Source organism: Bicyclus anynana, chromosome 12, assembly GCF_947172395.1.
Source record: "Bicyclus anynana chromosome 12, ilBicAnyn1.1, whole genome shotgun sequence".
Classification (NCBI taxonomy): Eukaryota; Metazoa; Arthropoda; class Insecta; order Lepidoptera; family Nymphalidae; genus Bicyclus; species Bicyclus anynana.
In genome coordinates, this window is record NC_069094.1 from 8,948,560 (window position 1) to 8,972,585 (window position 24,026).

A 24,026-nucleotide genomic window follows, 5' to 3' on the forward strand; every position below is an offset into this window, starting at 1 on the left:
TGTGGTTTGTTCTTGGATTAACAAACATAAAGTACAGTAACAACTTCAAAAAATTAAAATCACTACAAAGGCCAAAATTGACTCTTAAATCTATGGCCACAATACAATGATAATTTTATATGTCCCTACAACATCACCACAAAAAGTGATCTGAATAATAGTGTAGCCTATTATTCAGATCACTTTTTGTGGTGATTTGAACTGAGAACATGCACAACTTTGTCTTTAATTCCATTATTTACATATGTTGCAATTTTTACACTTCCGACACACAACTCGACATTGTAGATGATATTTAGGTATTAAATAAATAATGTTCCTTGTTGACCACAACTAACATTGAGATGTGGAAATTTCCTCTTTTGGGTAATTTTTTTATGACCTAGTAACACATCTAACAGTGTTTAACATCATTGCCACAATAGCTATTACTAGCCACATACAGGATTTTGTCTGTTCTTTGGTTTTGCCAACACTTTCCAATTTTTCACTATTACCTAGATGGTGTTATCCTACCAGCCTGTTCCAAGTTTTCTTACCCCAGGTTGCATTTCTCAAACAATGCAGGCAGAGATATTATGAAGAATGGAATGAATGTGAGATGGATGAAATGGCGACTGGTCTCAGGTGTACTTTGTTATCCACAAATGTCCCTAAGTTGGTAATTTTTTTTAGCCTACCTTAAACCTATAAATCAAGAATGTTAGGCAGTAAAAAGGACAGATAATAGAAGAATGTGAAATATGTATGTTGAGATATATTAGTATAAATGATGGATAAAATTAGAAATGAATATATAAATAGAAGCAAGCAGCCATAGGTAGTAAGTGATATTACTAGAAGAATGTTGAAATTGCAAATGAGTGGAGAAGGTCAAAGAAACTTAGACTGTGTATAAAAGGAAAAGATGGTGACTTGACAAATAATAAAAGACATTGACATATTTTACTGACCCCACTTGACTGAGATAGTCAAGGATATGTGGGCTGCTTAGTAATTAAAATCACTTTAATCTCAATAGAATTTGTATAATCATTTATAAAATCAAATTACAATTTAAATAAAATATATTAGCAATTATCTTATTAATCTTGAGTACCTTCACATCATATTGTCCAATGAATTTGGGATTGTATCATAGTTGTCTACAGAATCTACTTCAGGTTCACCAAGAAAATGGTTTTCTACATGGGCCTGAAAATCTGCAAATGTAATATCTTTTTGGTATTTTTCTCCACATATTGGACACATCTTATCAAATGGTTCAGAATTTTCACCATCTTGACAATTGTCAGCATTGGAATATGGTGTAGTATTGTTATCTTCAAAGTTATTGCTACTGCTGGAGTCTATTGGTGTCCTTTCTAGAAGACTATCAGTAGTTTCTGTTTCCTTATTTTCACATACTATACTTTTTGATTTGTTTGCCAGGCATGTTGGACATTTATAGCCTTCTGAAAGTAGAGATAATGTTTTATGTAATATAGATATTGAAACATGTATAATATAAAAATTTATATTCAATTTAGTGTAATTTTGGAGAATGGCTGAACCAATTTCGCTAATTCTTTTTTAGAACTGCAACAAGTTCTATCTTAGAACGGGTATCCAAAGCTGCGAGCGGAGGAAGGGAGTGTTAATTGATTGTCAAGGAATTCCTTAACCCTAAATCCTGTAGTCACAAGTCCAGGACTGCTCGGAGTTTTTCTCTCTACCACGCAATGCACCCAACACCTGCACAATGAATCCATGGAATTAGTATTCCATGGATTCATTGTGCAGGACATTGAACTTTCTTGAAGTAAAAGGTTCTTACTAAGAAAAAAATTTGAAAAAAGTAGTTTAAGTTTTCTATATTCTCATACAAACTATTCATAATAAAATAAAAGAAGGGTAAGGCAGGGTTTTCTTTTCTTTAGGGTAGGGTAGAGTAAGGGAAGAAGTATGGTAGGGGTAGGGTAGGATAAGGTAGGGTAGGGAAGTGCACACAAGTATAAGTGAAGCTTGACCAGACCCAATGGAATCTATATATATAAAAATGAATTGCTGTTCGTTAGTCTCGCTAAAACTCGAGAACGGCTTAACGGATTTATCTTATCTTGGTCTTGAAATGTTCGTAGAGGTATAGGGAAGGTTTAAAAGGTGAGAAAAAATCAAATAATTTCCGGGAAAACCTTAAAAACTGCCCTTTTCTATTTCCCATACAAACGTTTAAGAGTCAAGCGGTAGGGGTAGGGTAGGGGTAGGGTAGGGGTAGAGTAGGGGTAGGGTAGGGGTATAGAAGGGTAGAGTAGGGATAGAGAATAAGTGCATTTATGTCAAAACGAAGCTTGACCGGGTCCGCTAGTTTAAATATAAATAAATTGTCACAATTATCATCATCATCAAATCAGTTGATACACATACACTGGTGGACATAGGCATTTTGTAGGGACTTTCAAACACAACAGACAACTAGTGGCTCCCTGCAACAAGTTTTATGTTAATATTCTACCTAGTGGAGCATTAACTAACACTGCTCTTTATAGTATGTTGTCACTTGCCATATATAGCATTATTGGCTAATTTATAGTATATATGCTATCAATTGTTTTTTAATTTACCTTTCATTATAATTTCTATCCTTGATATAACCATTTTTAAATCTTTTTCTTGTTGTGCTAGATCTTTCTTCAAACACTGTAATTTTTCAGTTTGACTACAAATTTCTTTGAGTGAATCTGTTGCTGGATCTTCCATATATGTGAAACCTATAGAATCTATATTCAAAGCATCATCATCCATTTCTTGGAGCTGTGTCATTTGTTCATACTGTTCTACTAGTTGTGACTTTTCCTGAATGTAACTGTTTATTAATTTCAAAGATATTTCTTCTAAACTTGAGTCAGAGTATTTTTCTTGGTTTTGTGTGCTGTAGTTAGGAGTACTGTGTATGTATGTGTTAGTGCGTATCAAAGGCTGTTTAGGACGTTCCCGCATTGACTTTTCTGACCCTTTTAACGTAGCTATCTTGCTCCACAAGTTCTTGTTTTCACACGAAACCATAAAAACATGATGCAGCAGTTGTGACTTTTGTTTATTTAGTTCGGCTATCTTTTGATGCAGAGATAGCTTGTCGTCTTCTGGTACAGGTGTGTATGAAGATTTTTCGGCTACTTTAGTATTATCCAGTTTTAAACGCATGTTATCTGTCTCCAAAGTATTTATTCTGCGTTGAAGTAATAAACATCGATCTCTCATAGCATGGAGTGCTAATTCATGGACATTACTGTAGTCTGCTTTTATTGTTGTTTGATATGTTGAATCATTGTTAAAACTTACAATAGATGACGAATCCATTGTCAATAGGACTTGCGTACTAGAATTATTAAATTGTTTTCTCCTTCATCTGAATTTTAATATTTAATTTCCATTTCCATTCCATCCACAAAACACAAAACAGGCAAATTTTGTGACAGTTGATAGTAGTACACTTGTGACTTGACATTGACAATTACTTTTTTTAAAAACTAGCTTTACACTTCCAGTCCTGGATTCTAAAGATTTCAGTTATTGACTAAAACACAGCACCATAGCAGCAAGCAGAGCACAAATATTAATAAAAATCTAGCTTCAGTCTATAGCTTTTTTTATTTTACTGTGCTAATCTTGCATAATGATGTGACCGGTACCAAAGTGTTTAAAATCACTAGTTAGACGTTAGTGTTTGTGGTCATCTTGTACCGAATCGTAAATCTATGGTGGTCATAATGTCCTATAGTGATCTGTGATACCGATAATGTCAAATACCAAATTAAAGTTCTGTGGTGTGGTGGATGTGAGTGATGTTTTTAAAATAAGTTTTGAACTTTAAAATATTTAAGTGAATGTTATTGTTAATATTAAGGTCTTCTTCAGAACACCAAGGTTATTATAATTACAAGCATTATTTACAGCGCGAAAGCCAAAACTAGTAAAACAAGTTTCATTTCAACTTCCAAGTGCAACTGTGAAGAACAATTTTTGAAAAACAATTTTTATCCCTAGTGATTGGCTTGCTTTGTAAGCGTTATAGCAGTATAATCTCAAACATTTAACGATGTCCTATACTATTCCTTTACTACAGTTTGTAGCTTTTTTGGTAAGTTTAAAGTTTTAAATGCGTAAACTCCATATCCTGATAACACTGGCCTGCAAAATTGATTTTGTAAATTTGTTTAAAAATACCTAATTGCTTTTTTGTACAATTTCGTCACGGATTTTAATATACAAGGAAAATCTGTTTTAGTCTATTGTTGTTTTCTTTAGGAGAGTGAATTTATTCATGTTTTTTTTTTGGAATCTGAATAATTCTTTAAGATAGTCATGGACTTAGGAATACAATCAGGAGCCGGCGACTTTGTTTTGTCTGTGTGATATATGACCATTTTTAGATAATTCTTTTTCCTGATATGTATATATCTGATGCCAAGGCTAGTTAACACGTTTTTTAAATGGTCTTAAATATGTAGTTCATTATCAATCTACTAATAAATTGATTTTTATATACTAATAGATTGAATTTTTGTTTGAGATGTGATTACATGAAAATTTTAGTTTTTATTAAACATGTTTTTGACAATACAAGAGAAATTTGTAAAAATATGTGATTTTTAAATTAAGTTTTTTATGAAATCCTTAACTTAATATAAAATATTGAAAATTGATATAATGTTTATATTACATTTGATACAAGTCAACTTTAAACAGAGAATAAACCCTTTAAAACAAAGAATATAAGCTGCGCCAGGCTTAGTATAACCACCTGTGTAAATTAAACTAAATAATTTTACAATACCATTGATATTCCAGGATCTTCTGGCAGTTGGTCTCATAGTACCTTTAATACCTAACCATGTACGGCAAATGGGAGCAAATCACATCTATATTGGCCTTCTTGGATCACTGTATGCAGGATTTCAGTTGGGATCAGGCCCACTTATGGTATGTATTATCATCGAACTAGTGTATGCTTGCGATTTTGTCCACCTTTAGAACTCCTTAATACAATCATATTGTATATTTCTTCATAAAGAAAATCTACAAACTATAAACTACCTCCCTGCTAAATTACATATTTGTATGTCAAGTAATTATTGATATTTTGTGATGAGTTACCTTTCTCTAGATATACATACCTACATAACAAAGATAAGTGGAATAATATTATTATATATTTATTCATGTACTTTATAATATATTAAATGCAAAAGTGTCTAACTGTTACCTTTTTACAGCCAAACTGTTATTCCAGTCTGAATGAAATTTGATATAGAGATAAATTGGACCTTGAAGCAAAACATAGGCTTTATGTAGGTACTTTTTATTACAGAAAAGTACATGGTTCCTCTTTATTTCTAAAAAACAGTATTCCACTTGAATAAAGTTGCGGGCTTCTGCTAGTTAATTATTCACATGTAGATGAGTCACATAGCAATCATTATTCCATGATGTAAAATTGATTCTATGAAAATTGATTTGAGTTAGCCAACAGCATCAAGATGTTGTATTATGTACTTCTATGTGTAGATCTGTTAAAAATATTTTTCTTAAATTTTTTATTTAAAAATAAGTAATAAGTTCAAGTTTTAAAACTTGCAAATTAACATTATTATATTAAATGTATTCTGTACACATTCATAAATATTTTGTGCCCACTAATGGCTCATAAGAGCTAAAATATATGTATATGAGCTGGCAACTCTGTTCTTATGAAATTCTGTTTTTCACAAATCTCACAGGAACCCTATATTTTTCTAAAATAAAAATTAGCATATATTCTGCTATAGGCTCTAATTATCTCTATACCAAAAGTCATCAAAATTTGTTTACAGTTTTAACAGTGAAAAGCTAAAAGACAGACAGACAGACAGATTTCCTTTTGCATTTACTTGGATAATGTAAAATATACTTCTCACCAAATAAATCAAAACAGTCTGCAAGTACTGTTTAGGATGACTGTTTCGATTTTTTTGATGAGAAGTATATTAGTAACTGTTGATTGTTAGAATGCCAGTGGTAAACATTACCAAAGAATTATCTATCCAGTGTTAAATTGTGTATTTTATTTGTTTTCAGGGTAGCTTAAGTGATCTGAAGGGCAGAAAGCAGATACTTATTATAACATTACTAGTATGTGGTGCTGCTTATTTAACATTGGGAGTGACAAAATCTGTTGCAATTGTTTTACTTATGAGAGCAGTTTTAGGTAATTTTTATTCAAACTTTGTAAATCTATGTCAGATCATACATACTCTGTAGAGAATGGGAAGAGCTTCATAAGAAACACAAAAGTGAAATGGGAAGAATAATCCAATATTAACAAATGCAGTGCAGGTGATTCATGCCAAGAAAGTATGACTTATAACCTGTTTTAATTTTTTACTTACCATACTTTCATTCATAAAGAAAGGATTGTATTTTCAGGTTTATTCAAACAAACCCAGCTATTGACAAAAGCTTTAGTCCCTGATTATGAGGGAGATGAGAAAAAACAGTCTGCAATATATGGGAAAATGGCTGCTGGAGTGGGCATTACAATAGGTCCAGTCATAGGTGGTCATATTGTAGAAGACTATCCGATTCATGGTTTCAGTGTTGCAGGTCTTCTGGTTTGCATCTTCTTTATTATAAATGCCTGTAAGTATTAAGTGCTAACTATATAGACAAGTTTAGATGAATGATCTGTACAATCTACTATTTTGTAATAATATTTTTAAAACTCACACTGTCAAGTTTTTTAAAATAATACTCTCTATATATAGTATCAAAATAAGACATTAACCAATTGACACACATTTAAACTTGAACTGTTAATAAAAAACCATTGATACAGAATAGTGTTTACAGTTTGAGCACACTTTTTATTCTATTGGTTGTAGAGCTTTTGGTGACAGAACTTGTTCAGTAAGCTCACAGCAATGCTCTTTCTATTTACTGGGTAATATTATACTTATTTACTAGATATATCTGACTAGATAATAATATGTTAGTCTGCTATTTTTAATAATTGCTATTTAACTTGCCAGTAAAACTGTCTGCAGTTTTGATTGAAATGCCTGGTTTAATTATACTACCTTTTATTTAATTTTATTTCATTTGTCATCACTGTATATAATAATTATGTAGGTAATTTATATAATTACTTTTATGAGTGCAACCTAAGTATGTACATATACTGAATGAATATTAATTTAGTCTATTAAACGTTAAACTTTGGTACAATTATGACTCATTTGCATGACTGCATGCAAATGAGTCATAATTGTATTGTATTAATTGCTTGGTTAAATAATTATAGAAAGGCAAGTCTACATTAATTTTCTTTGATGTACAATAAAGGTAGAATATGATTGAAGCAAAGTATATGGGCATTATAATATAATTGTAGGCTAAAATATATATAACATTGCTGTTGCCAGTAGTTGTACATTATTACAACATACAGCATTAGGTACAATCATAAAGTTTGAACTAAACTGATATCAAGATGCTATTAAAATCATGCTAATTTATTGTTTTTTTTGCTCATATTAAATTATGAACTGTGTCTTCATTAAAGATTATTATTTTAGGTTGCTTAATGTTATGTAAATAAGATAAAACACCAAAAATAATAATATTTATTATCAGTTCTTGATAAAAGATCATGCACTCAAACACACTTACTTTAATATTAGTAGGATTGAACATACTACTAATATTATAAAAGCAAACGTTTGTATGGTTGTTTTTTTGGATGCTTGGATATTTGTTACTCCTTAACGCTGCTACTACTGAACTGATTTTGCTGAAATTTGAAGTGGAAATAAATTTTACTCTGGATTAAAACATAGGCCACTTTCATTCCGGAAAAATCCATAGTTCCTGTGGGATTTGTGAAAAATTGGATTCCACGCAGACGAAGTCGCGGGCGTCCGCTAGTTCATTATAATGGTAATGTTTTATTTTACTTGTTTGATATGAACAGAAACAGGTAAATGGCATTTAAAAAGCTTGCATATACCAGCAGTCTTATTTTAAAGTGGACAAGTCCATAGTTAACAGACTGCATATACAAGTTCTTTTTTTTTAATTCAAGGTTGATTTCTTTGCTAGGGAAAGGTTTTAAGTTACAAATTCTTGTTTTATGTTGTTTGCATGTGAGAAAAGTTTGTTTCCTCTTTTTAGCTCTGGGTTATTTACAAATAATTACTATGACACTAATCTTTTGTTAGTTTATCAATAAATATTGTCATCAAAAATTGTTACTAAGCAAATGATTTTTTCTACTTTTGGTTAATTAATACTTGAGTGTAATTTATCAGCCACATTGCATTTTTATTTTATATGCAATAAATCGTGTGGTATGTTAGTTATCAAGGAGATAGCATGGGTATGGTGACAGTTGCCTTATGATGTTTATAATCCATACTGTTATCGTGAATCACAGCAAACTTTCAAGAGGAAAACTTACTGTCACCATACCCATGCTATCTGAAAAACACTATAGTAATTGATCTTGGAATATTCATAATTATTGAAATAACTGCCTATATTGTTTCAGGTCTTGTATACCAGCTGCCAAAAGTAAATATTCCTGTAAGGCAGAAATCTAATCCTGAAAGCTCTTCCCTAAATATTTTACAATCTATCTGGTCTTCTAGCAAACAATCAGTTGTACAGTTATCAAAAGTAGAATGGTCTACATATTGGATAGTATTCACATTCCAAGCCCTAAATAGTTTTGCAATGGGTGCTTACTATTCAAGTTATGCATTAAACTTAAAAACTCAATTTGGGCTCACACCAAAACACATTGGGTATGTTGTTTCATTCCAAGGTGTTATTGGTGCCATATCAAGTTTCATGATGGGCTACATAAACAGCTTCTACACACATGACAAAGATTTTAGTATAAGAAACTTTCATGTTTTTGTTTTGTTATGTACATCACTGTTAGGTATTTGTTTATCTGTTAACGTTTTTATGTATACAATTTTGTTAATGCCGTTGGCAATAGCTAATGCTGTAGGTAGACTGGTTACATTGGAAATGATATTGAAGAAAAGCCACGGTGACCATAGAGGAACTTTAATAGGTGCATCAAATAGTGTGAGGTCACTGTCAGGTGTGGTTGCACCTTTGATTGCTGGATTTATAGGTGAATTCTTTGGAGTAGGATATGTTTTATATTCTTCAGTCTTCACCACACTCATTGGACTTTTAATAAGTTATCAATATAAGTGTAAAAGGATAAAATTAGACTAAAAGTCTCAAAATTTGGCTGTGAGATAATTATATTTGTTACAAGTATTTTGTGGTTTTTTAATAATTTTACCATATAAAGCATTGAAGAATATTAAAATGCAATCTTTCACCTATTATTATATTTAAAAATTGGTTTAGTAGATAGAGGTTATAGCTGGTAATCTTTAGACATTACTAGTCCTTTAGACCTTTATGTCTATGTAAGGGGATGCAATGTCCAGATGATTTTCATCACTTTCAAAGTATTTTTAACCTCAGTTTTTAGGTAAACAAGAAGGTATGTGAGTGCAAATAATTAGTAACATACTAATCCTTCTAAGCAAATAAAGTAAAAAAAGATTTAAATATAGTTATTTTATTGAAAATTATATTTAAATATTTACACTACATGTACCTACAGGCAATAAAAGTAATCAATTTTCACTTATTCTCCTTCCAATGATCTCATTTGTTTCTTTTTCATTTCTTGAATTAACTTCTGTATGTCTTCTCTGTTCTGCTTATTTTCAGGTGGATATATTTCCCTCTTTGTCTTAGTTACCCATTCTTCAAAATAGGTTGGTTGGTTGAAGAAAAAGAATAGACCGACAGGAAATGTAGTATACATTGCCATCCTGCCGACTTCCAACTTCCAGTTACCCATTTCTGCTTGCTTGCAGTGAATGAATGCAAAGGGTACAAACACTGGTAATAGTGAATATTATTTGGGATAATCAAATAATTTGCAAGAAAATGTTATTTATCTGGACTCGGGAATAATATTTCACAAAGAAGTATAAGTTGGAACTTTTTTTATAAATGAACTGAAGTTATTGTAATATTTTTGAGTTTTTGACATTTGAGTTTGACAATGACACTTGCTTTACGCCACAGAACACTAATACTCCTAACGGAGAAGAACGCCGACCTCATAAAAAAAGAGGGCGTTTCTCCCTAGCGCCATCTATTATTGACCCACTACATCTCTGACACGGAATATTCAAATGTGATTGTGGATATTCTGTACTTAACCTAATCAAGCTTCTAAATAAGGCATTTTGACTCCATAAGTCCTTATAGAACTTATATACAAGTTCTAAGTCGAGCCAAAATAACTTATCAATAAAGTTTTAGTTAGTGTCCAAAATAAAACAACAGGTTTTTGTTTTAAAAATGTACATTTTATTTAAAAATATAATTTTTATTGTTCTATTATTTTGTTATTGTATCTTCTGTTTAGCCAGCTTTGTTCGCCTCAGCTTCAATGCGCTAGTGATGTATCTATCAGTGTAAAATCTTTGCACACAACTGCTAAATATTTTAAAAATAACCATCCCTTTTTTGCTTAGACCATTAATAACTGGACTTGGCTCGCTAACCGTTACCCCTCTGGCAAAGATCAAAAATCTATGATCTAAGGCGTTTATAAAAACTGTTGCTACAGAATCGATGTTTCATTGTTGTAATCGTTTTCGTCGTGTAAAGAGCTCCCTAAAAATGCCGGTTTGTGTATTTAAATGGCATAAAAACGGCCAAAAACTTGTAGTTTAGTAAAAGATGGAGTAACGTTTCATTTGAAAGTATTAAAGTATATTATTAAACCTTAATTTTATCAAATTTTTAATAAAAACAATTTATAAAAAAATTTTAATAAAAAAAATTCAACCGACTTCCAACTCAAAAATTAACCTAAACTAAAAAGCAAAAAATAACATCTTACCTATGTGCTACCTTCTGATCAGTTTGAAGGCGGTGCCAAAATTTTTATTTTTTAATTTTTAGTGTTAGCACACCTACTGAGTGTGAACTGACTGTCCTCCGTCTTCATCACCAGACCCCCTATGCAGTCACAATCCATATGGGTGGAAAGTTCTCATCAATATAAAATTTATCAAGTCCAAACACAAGGTAGCTACTGTGAACCGTCTAGGAGTTCCCTTAACTCTCCTTCATCTTCATCACCAGACCTCTAATACAGTCACAATCTATCCAGGTGGAAAGTTTTCATCAATACAAAATTATCAAGTCAAAACACAAGGTAGCTACTGTGAACCGTCGAGGAGTTCCCTTAACTATCCTTCGTCTTCATCACCAGACCCTTAATACAGTCACAACCCATCTAGGTGGAAAGTTCTCATCAATACAAATAAATTAAGCCCAAACAAAAGGTACCTGCTGTAAATCGTTGACGAGTTCTATCGTCTGTGTATCGGCTCCATCATCAGACCAACTCCAGACCTTCATAAAATTGTAGTGGTTTAAAATACCTTATGGAAACACTAACAAACGCACTAGCCGTCTCTACGATTTTCGAAAGTTCCCCTCGATTTCTCCAGGATGCCATCATCAGATCCTGACATGAAAAAAATGGGACCACCCTGGAATCAAACCCTTCAAAACAAAAAAAGAATTTTCAAAATCGGTCCACAAATGACGGAATTATCGCTGGACATACATAAAAAAAAAAAAAAAAAAAAAAAAAAAAAAACATACATACAGCCGAACGTAGAACCTCCTCCTTTTTGGAAGTCGGTTAAAAATAATCGATTCTTTTGACGAAACAGCCAAACATCGATCAGTAATCGAATATTCTATGTATTTAATCTGTGGATAGTCTAAGCAATGCCACAGTAAAAATATATACAAGCAGTAGTTTGACTTCATACTAGAGGTCGAAACGCGAGCTATACCTACGCAACTCGAACTCGGGGCGTGGGATCCAGACAGTCGCGACTGTGCCGTAGTGACGAACGCACGGTGCTTTGACACCTATATATAATGGACATGTGGCATTTTACATCAAATTTGGTCAAGGAATAATTTTTTTAAAGAATCAACAAATTTTTTTCGTAACCTCTCTAACTTAAAGAAAGCTACCTCAATGGAGCGATATAGATATTTTTTAGTCATTGCGTAAAGAGGTTAGACATATTTTACATGTCAACATCAATTATGTCAGTTGTGCTTGTGACCAAATTATCCTTCAAGGTCATTGATTAGTATCAGCCTTATTTAAATCTAGCAATCAAAAAACGACACGCATTTTATTAATCACTTCCTATTTTACTACAATTCACAAAGTATTTTATTTGTTTACATAAAAAAAGTATATTTACAATCACAAAACTAAATGGAAACACAAAGTTGGCAAATGTAATTGTAATTTTTATTTCAAAAATACAGCCGAGTTACAATACTGCTTGTATATATTTTTACTGTGGCAATGTATTTGTTAGTGTGTGTAAAAATTATGCGTGTGTATATTGCGAGTCAAATTTATAGTTGTGTGTAGTGTATGGACACAAAATATACTTATAGTATGCGCATTATCATCTGAGTCGTCCGGTCATAAAAGTCAAAAAAGATAGGAATGTGCAGCGCGCCTACCTGCGCACCCTAATTATCGATAAACGGCTACCTGCGCACGTGCTAATGATGAGTCAATAATGATTTGGACGATTCTGATTGGTCGGTTTCTAATGTAATTGCATTGCGTATTTTTTTTGCTATAAATGTGTTTACTGCAATTAAATAAATACATTCATGTGTTACTCGTTGCGCACTATGGATACTAATATATAATAAATTTGGCAGAAGACGAAGATTCTGATGATGAAGACTCAGATGAAGATTAATTTTATTTATGAAATATGTATTATATTAAATCAAATATTGTTAATTTTTTTAATTTTGTGAACAAGATACGATAATAAACTTTACTTATCGATAATATGTCTTTCATTGTTACACCCTTCACTAGACGGCTCCATAAGACCCATAAGTGCAAGCGAGATAGATATAGAGAAATGATTTATGGCCCTAAGACTCAGTTGTTAATGCTATTAGTATAATAGTGTTAAATGTTTTCGATGTGTGAGTTTACCTCGTCCCCCTCAAAAAACGACAGACTTTTTTGTTGGTGAATTTGGGTGCGAACCAAGTCCAGTTATTAATGGTCTAAGCTTTTTTGTTTTAAAGCTTAGCAATTTACATTAAGTATACAAACGGTGTCGTACATGAAATTTTAGAATTTAAACTTTCGTAAGTGTTAATGATATTAATTCAAGAAGCACGGCTTATATCACGCGTGTTATACACGTGATACAACGTCGGAGTATGAGCGACTAGTTTCGAACATATACGGGGTATTTAGTCATGAGCTTGTTCTTCTAACTAATCGGGCAATTATCACGTGAGCTTTAGCCGTGTTTCATGATTAATTAATAGACTGATATATAGATACACATAACCTTGATTGTTGCTGTAACATTTATTATTATTATTACAGATTGCAAACAATTTAGATGCGGTCTCTATATAGTTCTCAGCACAACAACAGTTATCTTTCATCTCCATCTCCTAACATACTTGAACTTAACGCAATATGAATAATTCAGTATTCAAAAGTATTATGCAACGATTTAAAGTGGTTACAAATTGAAATTGTGTCGGAGTAGATAAAATTTGTACCGGCACGGACCCCTGCAGCGTGAGACACCCCAACGTTGTAACATTACAAAGGCTTCAATGTCGACGATCTCAATCGATTAATTTGATGCCGATACCTTATTATATTGTTTATAAAAAACTTGTGAATGTCAAGTGCTAGCATAAAAAGAATACCCTACTTGTTACAAAACATCTTTACCAATTATGATCTTCTTTCAAACTTTATTACCCGACTTCGTCAGAAGGAGGGTAATGTTTTCCGATCGCAAGTACGAGCATATACTTCGGTATGTCCATTTCTTTGGCACGCCCTACGTATATTGTGTTTGTGATACTTGTTTTCTCTTTTCAGTTCATTAGGTACGCTTAAACAGTCGGGTATTTTTGTTTTTATACTTAATAATATTTTTTTTTTGTTTAATAAAGAGATAAATTCCAAAGATTTTTATAGACTTTCGCACTAGATCTGTGGTTCAAAAGTCAGTAACTTATTCTAAAGAGTAGTTCTCTAAAAATTACAAATATCAGCTAAATATATCACATACATCACTAAAAATAGTTTTTGTGTCGAATGCACAATAATTACATAAACTACTCGAGCCAATTTTTAGAATATGATTTAGAAAATAAAATCCTAAAATGACCTGGGCCACACCATTATCAACATTATTTAAAACACACCATTATCAACTGCGCCAGAGAGGTTGTCAAAACAAACGATAAAACGAGAAAACTCACAATTTCGTATTAGAAAGCGATGTTTTTCATAATGTGATAAATTATAATAGGGTAGTAATTGACTGTTATCAAATTTATTTTAAACAATATTAATTTCGTGTAGTACATGGAATAATGGCCGAAATATATCGATTTTTAAATTACTACTTTACTTATTTTAAATTTTTTTCAAATTTTCCAAACATCAAAAACGCTGTCGTCCATTTTGTGTCATCATTAACACACTTGATGTACTAAACTAATTGATTAACTAATATTTTTGTCAAAACTCAAACGCTCCATTTGTGTGGGATTTATTATAGTGACGTCATGAAACAGTTGAAGTATAGACTCAACTAACTGTCATGGCCGACAGGTGTTTTGGCTCGTATTGTCAAAGACATATATAAAAAGCTCAAAAAAAATTTAAAAAAAAATTCAGACTAGTAGAACGATAATGAACTATTTATGACCATTTAAAAAAGTGTCAAGTAGCCTATTCGAATACGCACGCAAGTTGTCCTAAGTTTCAAAGGTAAAACAATGTAGTAAAGCTTTTATCATACATTTTAAGGTTCAATGATGTGATAAGGGATCGGAATCGTGCCGGAGTTACATTAGCACGCGGCACGTTCCGGTGCCGGCATCAGATATCTACGTAATGCAACTGTAATGTGCTGCCGTATTTCATGTTATTGCTTATTGCTATTCGTTGCTCTAACTTTGCACACAAACACCATAAAGGCTTATACCAATCGTGGAGAGGCCATAAAGTTGAACTTAAAAACAGCTTCACTGCATTTAATTCCTCATAAAATAGAAATAGAAACAATAGAAATATTTTTCGCCTTTTATCGCCTTTTTTTAATTTTATCGCCTTTTTTTAACCGTTCCAGACTTAAAATACCCATTTAATTAACTACTCTAAAAAGGCATTCCTGTAACTTCATACTTGTATGTAGGTTTATTTTATCTAGTTTGTACCTATGTATCAAACGTATCATGTGCTAATTGGCAGGCATGTTTTCTTTCAAAATACCTACCTTGATATTCTGGGCGACCATTGTTTTTTGTGAGACCGTTTTTTTGCTTAGAACATTCTGTTAGTACCAACACGTAGGTCATCGAAAAACAATAATTATGACGTATCGTATAAATATAAATATATGTACAAGTATTGTATACATTATATATATATATATATATATATATATATATATATATATATATATACATCTAAATAATATTAAATATTAACATTGCTCCTTTATAAGAGCAAATTATTGTAAAAGCAATGTTGCTTCTGTCGCTTGTACAAGAGTGATCATTTCAGTCCGCACTAGAACTAAGAGGACATCTTTATGTGTCCGCTGATAACGGTTGTTCGTAATAACTTAAGTGTTTGGCACTTCATTTATAAGTATCGTATTAACGGTCCTAGCACTTCCGTACTTAATATATCATTGACTTAAAGCTAGTCATTTTTAAAGGCTTGCAACACGCTACTGATGTCGTGAATAAAAATGAATAATACCGCACTGTATTTTAGATCCTATGCGAATTGTATCTTATACTTTAGTTAAATTGTTCAAGCTAAAAATTGTTAAGTCAAAACAGGACATGACGTTGATAGACCTACCTACCTAATTATTTATTGGTCATACAAAGACAATGAATATAGAGGCTAGGAAGGAAGGTTATTTACGTAGGCTCAGGGCACAGCATAGGCAATTCAAAGACATCTATAGGTATTAACACTTATTACTGACAAGCTCAGCGTAGCTCAGCTAAAATAAATGAAGTCATTTGCTAAATTGAAAGTAGCCAACTGCAAACAACGAAAAATAGGAACCTAGAACATTAAATAAACATTGGTCTTTATTATTTTCTATATTATGATTTAGTATAGGCATTGCAATAATTCTAAGGTTGAAACCTAAATTCTAAGGTTGGATATTATACCTACAGTCTTACAGCGTCTGTAATGGTAAATGGCATTGACTATTGCTCGCTGATAGAATCAGTTAATGACGAACCTTGAGGTGCACTGCTGGGTGGAACACCAAGCCTTACGCGGATTTTCCTATCACTTGGGAAGTCTGTTACTCAAAGTAGCAATTTTCCACGTATGCCAAGGTGTTCTAATATATGTACTAAACGTCGAATTGGTACCCTTTCCAACGCTTTCTCGTAGTCAAGAGAGATAATGTTAGTTGGTTGATGGTTGCCCCAATCTAATATCCATTTCCTGAGACTGCTGACAAGGTTAGTGACGGTCGATCTCCTAGGTGTAAAACAATGTTGCTCTGGAATTATAATGTTTTTGGCCTATTGGCCTAGCTTTACCCCTTCTTTCTATTCTGAGAGGAGACTCGGGCTCAGCAGTGAGCCAAATATGGGTGTAGGTATATAATCATGATGATAATAAGTAGTAAATATGTAGGTAAGCCCTAAGTGTAATCAGTGTCTTTATGAAAATTTATACTAGTTTTGTACTAGTGGATGCCCACGACTTCGTCCGCGTGAAACATGAGATGCCCTTTTTTTTGAAAAATATTGAAAGTTACTGATGCGACGCTTCGTTTTGTACTGAGTACTGATTCGAGAATGTATTCGTTTTTAAATTTTGTATTTGGAGCGGCTACGACACCGTTGTATTTCGTACGCGCACCATCTGCCTATTATTCTCAATCTGTGTTCACAACTATCTATGGCATTCTCACTGTGTCATCATCATCATCATATCAGCCGATGGACGTCCACTGCAGGACATAGGCCTTTTGTAGGGACTTCCAAACATCACGATACTGAGCCAACTGCATCCAGCGAATCCCTGCGACTCGCTTGATGTCGTCAGTCCACCTGGTGGGGAGTCGGCCAACACTGCGCTTACTAGTGCGGGGTCGCCATTCCAGCACTTTGGGACCCCAACGTCCATCGGCTCTTCGCACTATGTGCCCCGCCCATTGCCACTTCAGCTTCGCAACTCGTTGAGCTATGTCGGTGACTTTGGTTCTTCTGCGGATCTCCTCATTTCTGATTCGATCACGCAGAGATACTCCTAACATAGCTCGTTCCATCGCCCGCTGTGTGACTCTGAGCCTTCTTATGAGGCCCATAGTTAGCGACCAAGTCTCGGAACCATAGGTCATCACTGGCAACACGCACTGTTCGAAGACTTTTGTCTTCAGGCACTGAGGAATTTCGGACGAAAAGATGTCGCGAAGTTTCCCGAATGCAGCCCAGCCGAGTTGGATTCGACGGTTCACCTCTTTCTCGAAATTGGACCTACCTAACTGGATCATATGTCCTAGGTATATGTATTCGTCTACAATTTCGAGTGCAGCGTTCTCAACTATAACTGGGTGGAGCGATACATGAGCATTACACATTATTTTTGTTTTGCCCATGTTCATTTTTAGGCCCACCTGTTGAGAAACGCTGCTGAGGTCATTGAGCATGGTACTAAGGTCATCCAGAGTCTGTGCCATGATGACTACATCATCCGCGAACCGCAGTTGAGTGATGTACTCGCCATTGATGTTGATGCCAAGTCCGCCCCAGTCCAGAAGCTTAAAGACGTCTTACAATGCGGCGGTAAATAGCTTCGGAGAGATCACATCTCCCTGACGCACTCCTCGCTGCAACTGGATTGGCCTCGTAGTCTGATCCTGAATACGGACTGACATAGTGGCGTTTTCGTACAAGCACTTCAACGCTTGGATGTACCTGTAATCAATTCGGCATCTCTCCAATGACCTCAGCACAGCCCAGGTTTCCACCGAATCGAAGGCTTTCTCATAGTCCACAAACGCTAAGCAAAGTGGCTGGTTATACTCGTGAGTCTTCTGTATAACCTGCCGCAGCGTATGGATGTGGTCTATGGTACTAAAGCCTTTTCGGAAACCGGCTTGTTCGGGAGGCTGGAAGTCGTCAAACCTATTAGCGAGACGATTCGTAATGACTCTCGAGAACAATTTGTAAACATGGCTTAGCAGCGAGATGGGTCTGTAATTCTTCAGCAAGGTGTTGTCACCTTTTTTGAAGAACAGAACCACCACGCTCCTATGCCACGCCTCAGGCGTCGTGCCCTCGTGAATGACGGAATTGAACAATCGCTGAAGGACTTTAAGTATCGGTTTTCCACCCGCTTTCAGGAGTTCTGCTGTGATTCCGTCCTCACCTGGCGCCTTATTGTTCTTCAGTTGTTTGAGAGCCACACTAATCTCGTATAGGCTGACGTTCGGGATATCTTCGGTATAGTGTCGGGTCAACTTGGCTCTGGGGTCTTTAGCCAAGTTGTCAACAGGCTGCTGAGTAGTCATGTATAGCTGTCCATAGAACTTCTCGACCTCACTTAATAACTCGGGCTTGGAAGAAATCAGATTACCGTGCTCGGTCTTTAAACGCGTCAGCTGCCTCTGTCCAATAGACAGATCTCTGGCGAAAACTTTTGAGCCGCGATTGTTTTCAATCGCATTTTTAATACGCTCGGTATTGAAGTTTCGCAAGTCACTGGTTTGCGACTTAGAGATCTGTCTACTGATTTGTCGGTATTTTGACGCATCTGCTGAAGACTGCAATCTCATTTCTTGCCTCTCTTCCATGAATTTAAGTGTATGGTCTGAGAACTTTTTGGTTCTTTTCGTACGGTGGGTCTTATAGAACTTAGACCCAACGGAATGGTCAGTTTCCACGAACCTGTTGTTCAGATCGTCCACAGTTTCGCAATTTGCTAGGCAATCAAAGCGGTTCTGCAGTTCTAGTTGAAAGGCCTCGGGGTTTTGGATATGGGCAGGAGTAGGTCGGAGCGTAGACTTCACCAGTCGATACCGTTCCAGCTGAACGTTGATATTCAACGTGCCTCTAACCATTCGGTGATCGCTACCGGTTTTCACCCTATGGATCACAGAAACATCGTTGAATATTTGCCGTTTGGTAGACAAGATGAAGTCAATCTCATTTTTCGTGGAACCATCGGGGCTCATCCAGGTCCATTTCCTGTGTGGTGGCTTCCTGAAGAAGGAGTTCATCATAAAGAGGCCCTCCTTCTCCATGAAGTCAGCCAACATTTGGCCCCTATCGTTCCGTTGCCCATACCCAAATCGTCCCACTTTCAACTCTGAACCGCTACGTTCGCTCAGCTTTGCGTTAAAATCCCCCATCACAACATTGTAATAAGAGTTTGAGGCATGTATGGCTTTAGAAATATCCTCATACAATACCTCTACCTCCTCGTCGGGATGTGTCGAGGTCGGTGCGTAAACCTGTATAACCTTCAACGAATACCGTTTGGTAATTCGGAGGACCAGGAACGCTACCCTGCTCGACACACTCGACTTTTACAACATTGTTCACGAGGGACTTGTGAACGATAAATCCGACACCACCTTGGGACTGTTGGTCGCCCTCCCGGTAGTAGAGTATGTTGCCGGATTCAAGGATTATCGAGCCCTCCCCCTCTCTTCGGACTTCAGACAATCCTATGACATCCCAGTGCAACTTGCTCATAACTTCTTCCAGCTCGATGACCTTTTCGTCGGACCTCAAAGTGCGTGCGTTGTATGTTGCCAGGTCTAGTCGTCGGGGTTGGCAGCGGAATCTCTGCCGGAGATTCTTAACACCCCTTGCCCCGCCGTTACCGTAACCGCTGCCAGAGCCAGGAATAGCGGGGCTGCCGGGGACTAGGGGCTGTGTTATATTTGTTCGGTCCATACAAAGTATTGCCCGATACTGACCACGCTGGGCATGCGGGTTGGTCAGCGCAGTGCTAGATTATTCGCGCCGATGTCGCTGCTGCCCGACACCGGCCTGAGGCATTTCTTAATCTAGCCTGTGGGAATGGATATACCGCCATTCGTCGGTCGCCAGAGCCTCGTCGGTCCATCTGCAGGGTGCACCACGAGCAGGTGAGGTTGACAATTGGGGAGACAGACTGGTACTAGCCTCCCCCTTACACCCCCTCACTGTGTATCTAAGGTTAATCAATAAATATACTTTAAACAATACACACATCAATGCTAACCCAACGTAAGCATAACCATTTATATTAGGTATAGTTTTAATGCAAGCAACTTGCATCGTTTATAATAGCCGTAACTCAATCCAAGAAATGATCTGTGGCCCTTCTTAGTTCTTACCACAGACCACAAATGAAGGTTCTTACTTCTTGTTACTTCTGTAGAAGAGAACCCAGAGCCGTAAAGTCAGTTTAAATCAGTATTGAAATTAAAAAAAAAACTAAACTTTTGTTTGAATTTTTGTTATACGTGCGATTTTACTTATATTTAATTGTGATAATTGAGTTTTGAAAAATACATTTAAGTATTCCAAATGGTACACAATTTATGAAAACGAATTGAAATAATATAATTCACTTTAATTAAAAGTTACAATGCCTAACCTCAACCAAACTTTGGTAGATGAAATTGCGGAAAGCTGTATCAGATCTTACAGAAATCTTCCTAAAACTGGTAAAACTGTTAATAACGAATGGACGGTATTGAGTTGTATAGTGCAATATGATATGTTAACTAAATCACATGAAGTTGTATCTTTAGGTACTGGATCAAAATGTATTGGTGCCAATAAGTTGTCTTCTCAAGGTAACATTTTAAATGATTCTCATGCTGAAGTCATTGCAAGACGTGGATTCTTAATATATTTGTACGAGAATATATCAAATGCAAATGAAAATAAGCAATCAATTTTTGTATTAAAAGATCATTATAAGTATACTTTGAAAGATAATATAGAGTTCATTTTTTATTCATCACAGATGCCCTGTGGAGATGCATCAATCATACCTAAGACTGAAGATTCCAGTGATATCTGTGAATTATTATCTAGTAATAAGAGAGAAGCTCAGGACGACTTATGTGATGTGGAGAACAAAAAAAAGAAGGTAGATATTCATCGAACTGGCGCTAAACGGCTTCTGCATGATGAACAGGATCCTAAGGAGTCTGGAGAAAACTACCACAGAGTGGCACAAGTCAGAACAAAGCCTGGACGTGGTGATCGGACACTATCTGTATCTTGTAGTGACAAAATTGCAAGATGGATACACTGTGGAGTCCAAGGAAGCCTTTTACATTTAATTTTACTCAAATTTATATTCATTAAACATTTTATATTTGGATCAGGTGTTCCTTACTCTGAAGAAACATTGCACAGAGCTCTTTTGCAAAGGGAATCGGAAGTTAAGTTCGAAGACAGATTGAAAGAAATACCATATTTCTATAGGACCTCATTAATATTTCCTCATGTAAGGACAGATATAAATCAAAGACCTGCTGCAAGTAGTGTAGTGTGGGCGAAAACAGAAAATAGGTAATGTATTTTTCTATGAATAAATAATGTTAAAATGCCTTCTTCATTCTTTCATGCTCTGTTGTGAGATGATTATGGGTATATTATACAAGTACTACAATTTCTCTGTCAGACAACTGACCCGGCACTTGCACAGTGAATTCATGGAATGCTAAGATATTTCTCTTTCTACCTTCAGTATATTATTTTGGCATTCACAAATTAAAGGCATTTGTGTCCATCCTTTCCAAAATTTTAAGGTCTTTTAATTTTAAGTTTTATCCTTATACTGACATTGGTATTCTATGTATATGTATTCTGTGGTTCATCATTTAATTTGTTGTTCCAGATTATTTGAAGTTGCAGTTCAAGGCAAAAAATTAGGAGTAACAAAAAAGAAAGCAAATGATTTATCCTCAAGTCTTAGCATCAGCAAATATAAATTATATAAGAAATTTTTGGAATTATTGAATACCAATAAAGAGTTGAAGGAGAATATTTGTGGTACAGAGCCTGTAGAGAATATACCATACAATGAAATGAAGAGAAAAGCAATCCAATATCAAGAACAGTGGAGTGAAACTAAAGAAGTATTTTTTAAATCATGGACTTTGAAACCAGATATTTGGAATTTTTGTATAAATAAAATATCATAATAATAATGATATTGCATATTTTATTTGTTAGTTGATAATTAATTATTTACTATCACTAGGATTGCCAGGTCGGCGAAATTAAAAGACAGTCCAGTCAGTTTGGCCTGACATTTGAGTAAAAAGGCCAGACTGCCTACATTATTGAGGATTTTGTGTCATCATCATAATTATCAACCCATATTCGGTTCACTGCTTTGCTCGAGTTTCTCTCTCAGAATAAGAGGGGTTAGGCCTATAGACCACCACGCTGGCCCAATGCGGATTGGCAGACTTCACACGCGCAGTGAATCATGATTACCATTTGAGACAAGTGATATTTAATTTCTTAAAATGCACACTGAAAAGTTGGAGGTGTATGCTCTGGTCCGGATTTGAACCTACACCCTCCGGAAAAGGAGGCAGAGCACTTAGGAATGCATTATTGTATTGCCATGTATAATTGACACAAGATAAGTAAACAGTTCAAAAAGTACATTGAAATGTAAATGTTAATTATATTATTTTAACTAAGAAAGGAAAAACCTGGCTGAGTATGTTGTGGGCTCTTCTCTGGGACCAAGGCTCGTTTGGAATCTCAGTTTTTGACTGATTATTATCACCATTATCTTATAATTATTGACGTTGATTTGACGTTTTGAATGTGCTTGTAAAGCACATTCAAAACGTCAGGCAATAATAACTAATAACTAAGCCTAATTGAAGTAAATGAATATTGACTATAAGGCTCCACAGCATCTGTGACCTTATTTTGGACTCTACACTCAAGTCATAGGATCGATTTTGATTCTCGCCCATTGGAATACTGTCGTACCCACTAATTAGAGGGAAAATATAAGATATCATTATTAATTTTCAATATTTGGCAAATATTTATTTTTGGAAAAAAAAACCAGACCAACTGAGCTTACTGCCACTAAAAGTTTTTCTTGTAAACCCAGTGCCAGTATTTGGTAGCGGGAATTACTACAGCAAGTAGAACAAATGGATGTCTTGTAAGCTTAGCGCCTACGCGTTGTTCCTATCGAGGTATCAGTCACTGATTACGTTGATTTACTGCTTTATTAATGCCTTGAGGGAGATAGGCTGTGTCTGTCGTGTCGCCGTGTGTCGGGTTAAAAGGAATTTATAGTCAAATTGAGTAGGTATTTTAAACAATGTCAACAAACAAAAACAGCTGACTCAGGGGTGCTCAACATTTAATCATTATTTACGAATATTGTCATGAAATAAAACTTCCTTTGATAAACAAATATTTTTTTAATTCTATATTCCTATATAATATATCCTGTTATTTATCAAACAGATAATGCTTCACTTATATTAAGGGTTCCGTAGGCAATAAAGAACTCTTATAGTTTTGTTTCTTTATTATGTAGAAGCAAGCATAAGGTTTCCTCGACATATTTAAACACATTAATCAAAACGGTTTTCTCGGAGGACGATAAGGGTGATTGATTCGTACGTTTCTTTTTTGGTGACGGAAACGATAGCAACGCGGAATAACTGCTCCGGCTAGTACCAGGCTCCGGTTCACTCATTTTCGTACTAAACTAAATAAAATTAATTAATTAAACAGATAAAAAACCCGACTGCATAAACTGAAAAGAAAAAAAACAAGCTCAGTCCAGAAGAGTAGAAAACAATTAG

General features: G+C 34.9%; 4 protein-coding genes across 5 annotated transcripts; 2 read left to right on the top strand and 2 right to left on the bottom strand.

Annotated features, from left to right (window-relative positions):
* Positions 1 to 941: 941 nt before the first annotated feature.
* LOC112054843 (protein spindle-F) lies at positions 942 to 3,469 on the bottom strand. The gene is made up of 2 exons (XM_024094758.2): positions 2,604 to 3,469; positions 942 to 1,454 (listed from the first exon to the last, which is right to left on the bottom strand). The coding sequence occupies exons 1-2, from the start codon at positions 3,337 to 3,339 to the stop codon at positions 1,102 to 1,104; spliced, it is 1,089 nt and encodes a 362-aa protein (XP_023950526.2). The 5' UTR covers positions 3,340 to 3,469; the 3' UTR covers positions 942 to 1,101.
* Positions 3,470 to 3,799: 330 nt separating this feature from the next.
* Positions 3,800 to 9,312, top strand: LOC112054839 (major facilitator superfamily domain-containing protein 9). The gene is made up of 5 exons (XM_024094753.2): positions 3,800 to 4,120; positions 4,831 to 4,962; positions 6,097 to 6,226; positions 6,445 to 6,657; positions 8,564 to 9,312. Exons 1-5 carry the CDS (start codon positions 4,079 to 4,081, stop codon positions 9,265 to 9,267), a joined length of 1,221 nt encoding a protein of 406 aa, XP_023950521.2. The 5' UTR covers positions 3,800 to 4,078; the 3' UTR covers positions 9,268 to 9,312.
* Positions 9,313 to 9,606: 294 nt separating this feature from the next.
* Positions 9,607 to 10,092, bottom strand: LOC112054840 (protein PET100 homolog, mitochondrial). Its single transcript, XM_024094754.2, has one exon. The coding sequence runs from the start codon at positions 9,908 to 9,910 to the stop codon at positions 9,692 to 9,694; it is 219 nt and encodes a 72-aa protein (XP_023950522.1). The 5' UTR covers positions 9,911 to 10,092; the 3' UTR covers positions 9,607 to 9,691.
* A 10,547-nt stretch (positions 10,093 to 20,639) lies between these two features.
* Positions 20,640 to 22,388, top strand: LOC112054841 (tRNA-specific adenosine deaminase 1). 2 transcript variants are annotated; one of them, XM_052884560.1, is made up of 3 exons: positions 20,643 to 20,748; positions 20,835 to 21,744; positions 22,073 to 22,388. In XM_052884560.1, the coding sequence occupies exons 2-3, from the start codon at positions 20,939 to 20,941 to the stop codon at positions 22,377 to 22,379; spliced, it is 1,113 nt and encodes a 370-aa protein (XP_052740520.1). In that variant the 5' UTR covers positions 20,643 to 20,748; positions 20,835 to 20,938; the 3' UTR covers positions 22,380 to 22,388. The 2 variants fall into 2 exon arrangements, with proteins under 2 accessions (XP_023950523.2, XP_052740520.1); XM_024094755.2 differs by having other exon boundaries at positions 20,640 to 21,744.
* Positions 22,389 to 24,026: the final 1,638 nt, after the last annotated feature.

Coding starts and splice junctions, on each gene's coding strand:
- LOC112054840 (XM_024094754.2), bottom strand. CDS start 9,910: ATGGGTAACTGGAAGTTGGAAGTCGGCAGGATGGCAATGTATACTACA.
- LOC112054843 (XM_024094758.2), bottom strand. CDS start 3,339: ATGGATTCGTCATCTATTGTAAGTTTTAACAATGATTCAACATATCAA. Junction 1,455..2,603: donor GATAGAAATTATAATGAAAG/GTAAATTAAAAA, acceptor CTCTACTTTCAG/AAGGCTATAAATGTCCAACA.
- LOC112054841 (XM_024094755.2), top strand. CDS start 20,807: ATGCCTAACCTCAACCAAACTTTGGTAGATGAAATTGCGGAAAGCTGT. Junction 21,745..22,072: donor TGGGCGAAAACAGAAAATAG/GTAATGTATTTT, acceptor TTGTTGTTCCAG/ATTATTTGAAGTTGCAGTTC.
- LOC112054839 (XM_024094753.2), top strand. CDS start 4,079: ATGTCCTATACTATTCCTTTACTACAGTTTGTAGCTTTTTTG. Junction 6,227..6,444: donor ACTTATGAGAGCAGTTTTAG/GTAATTTTTATT, acceptor TTGTATTTTCAG/GTTTATTCAAACAAACCCAG. Junction 6,658..8,563: donor CTTCTTTATTATAAATGCCT/GTAAGTATTAAG, acceptor ATATTGTTTCAG/GTCTTGTATACCAGCTGCCA.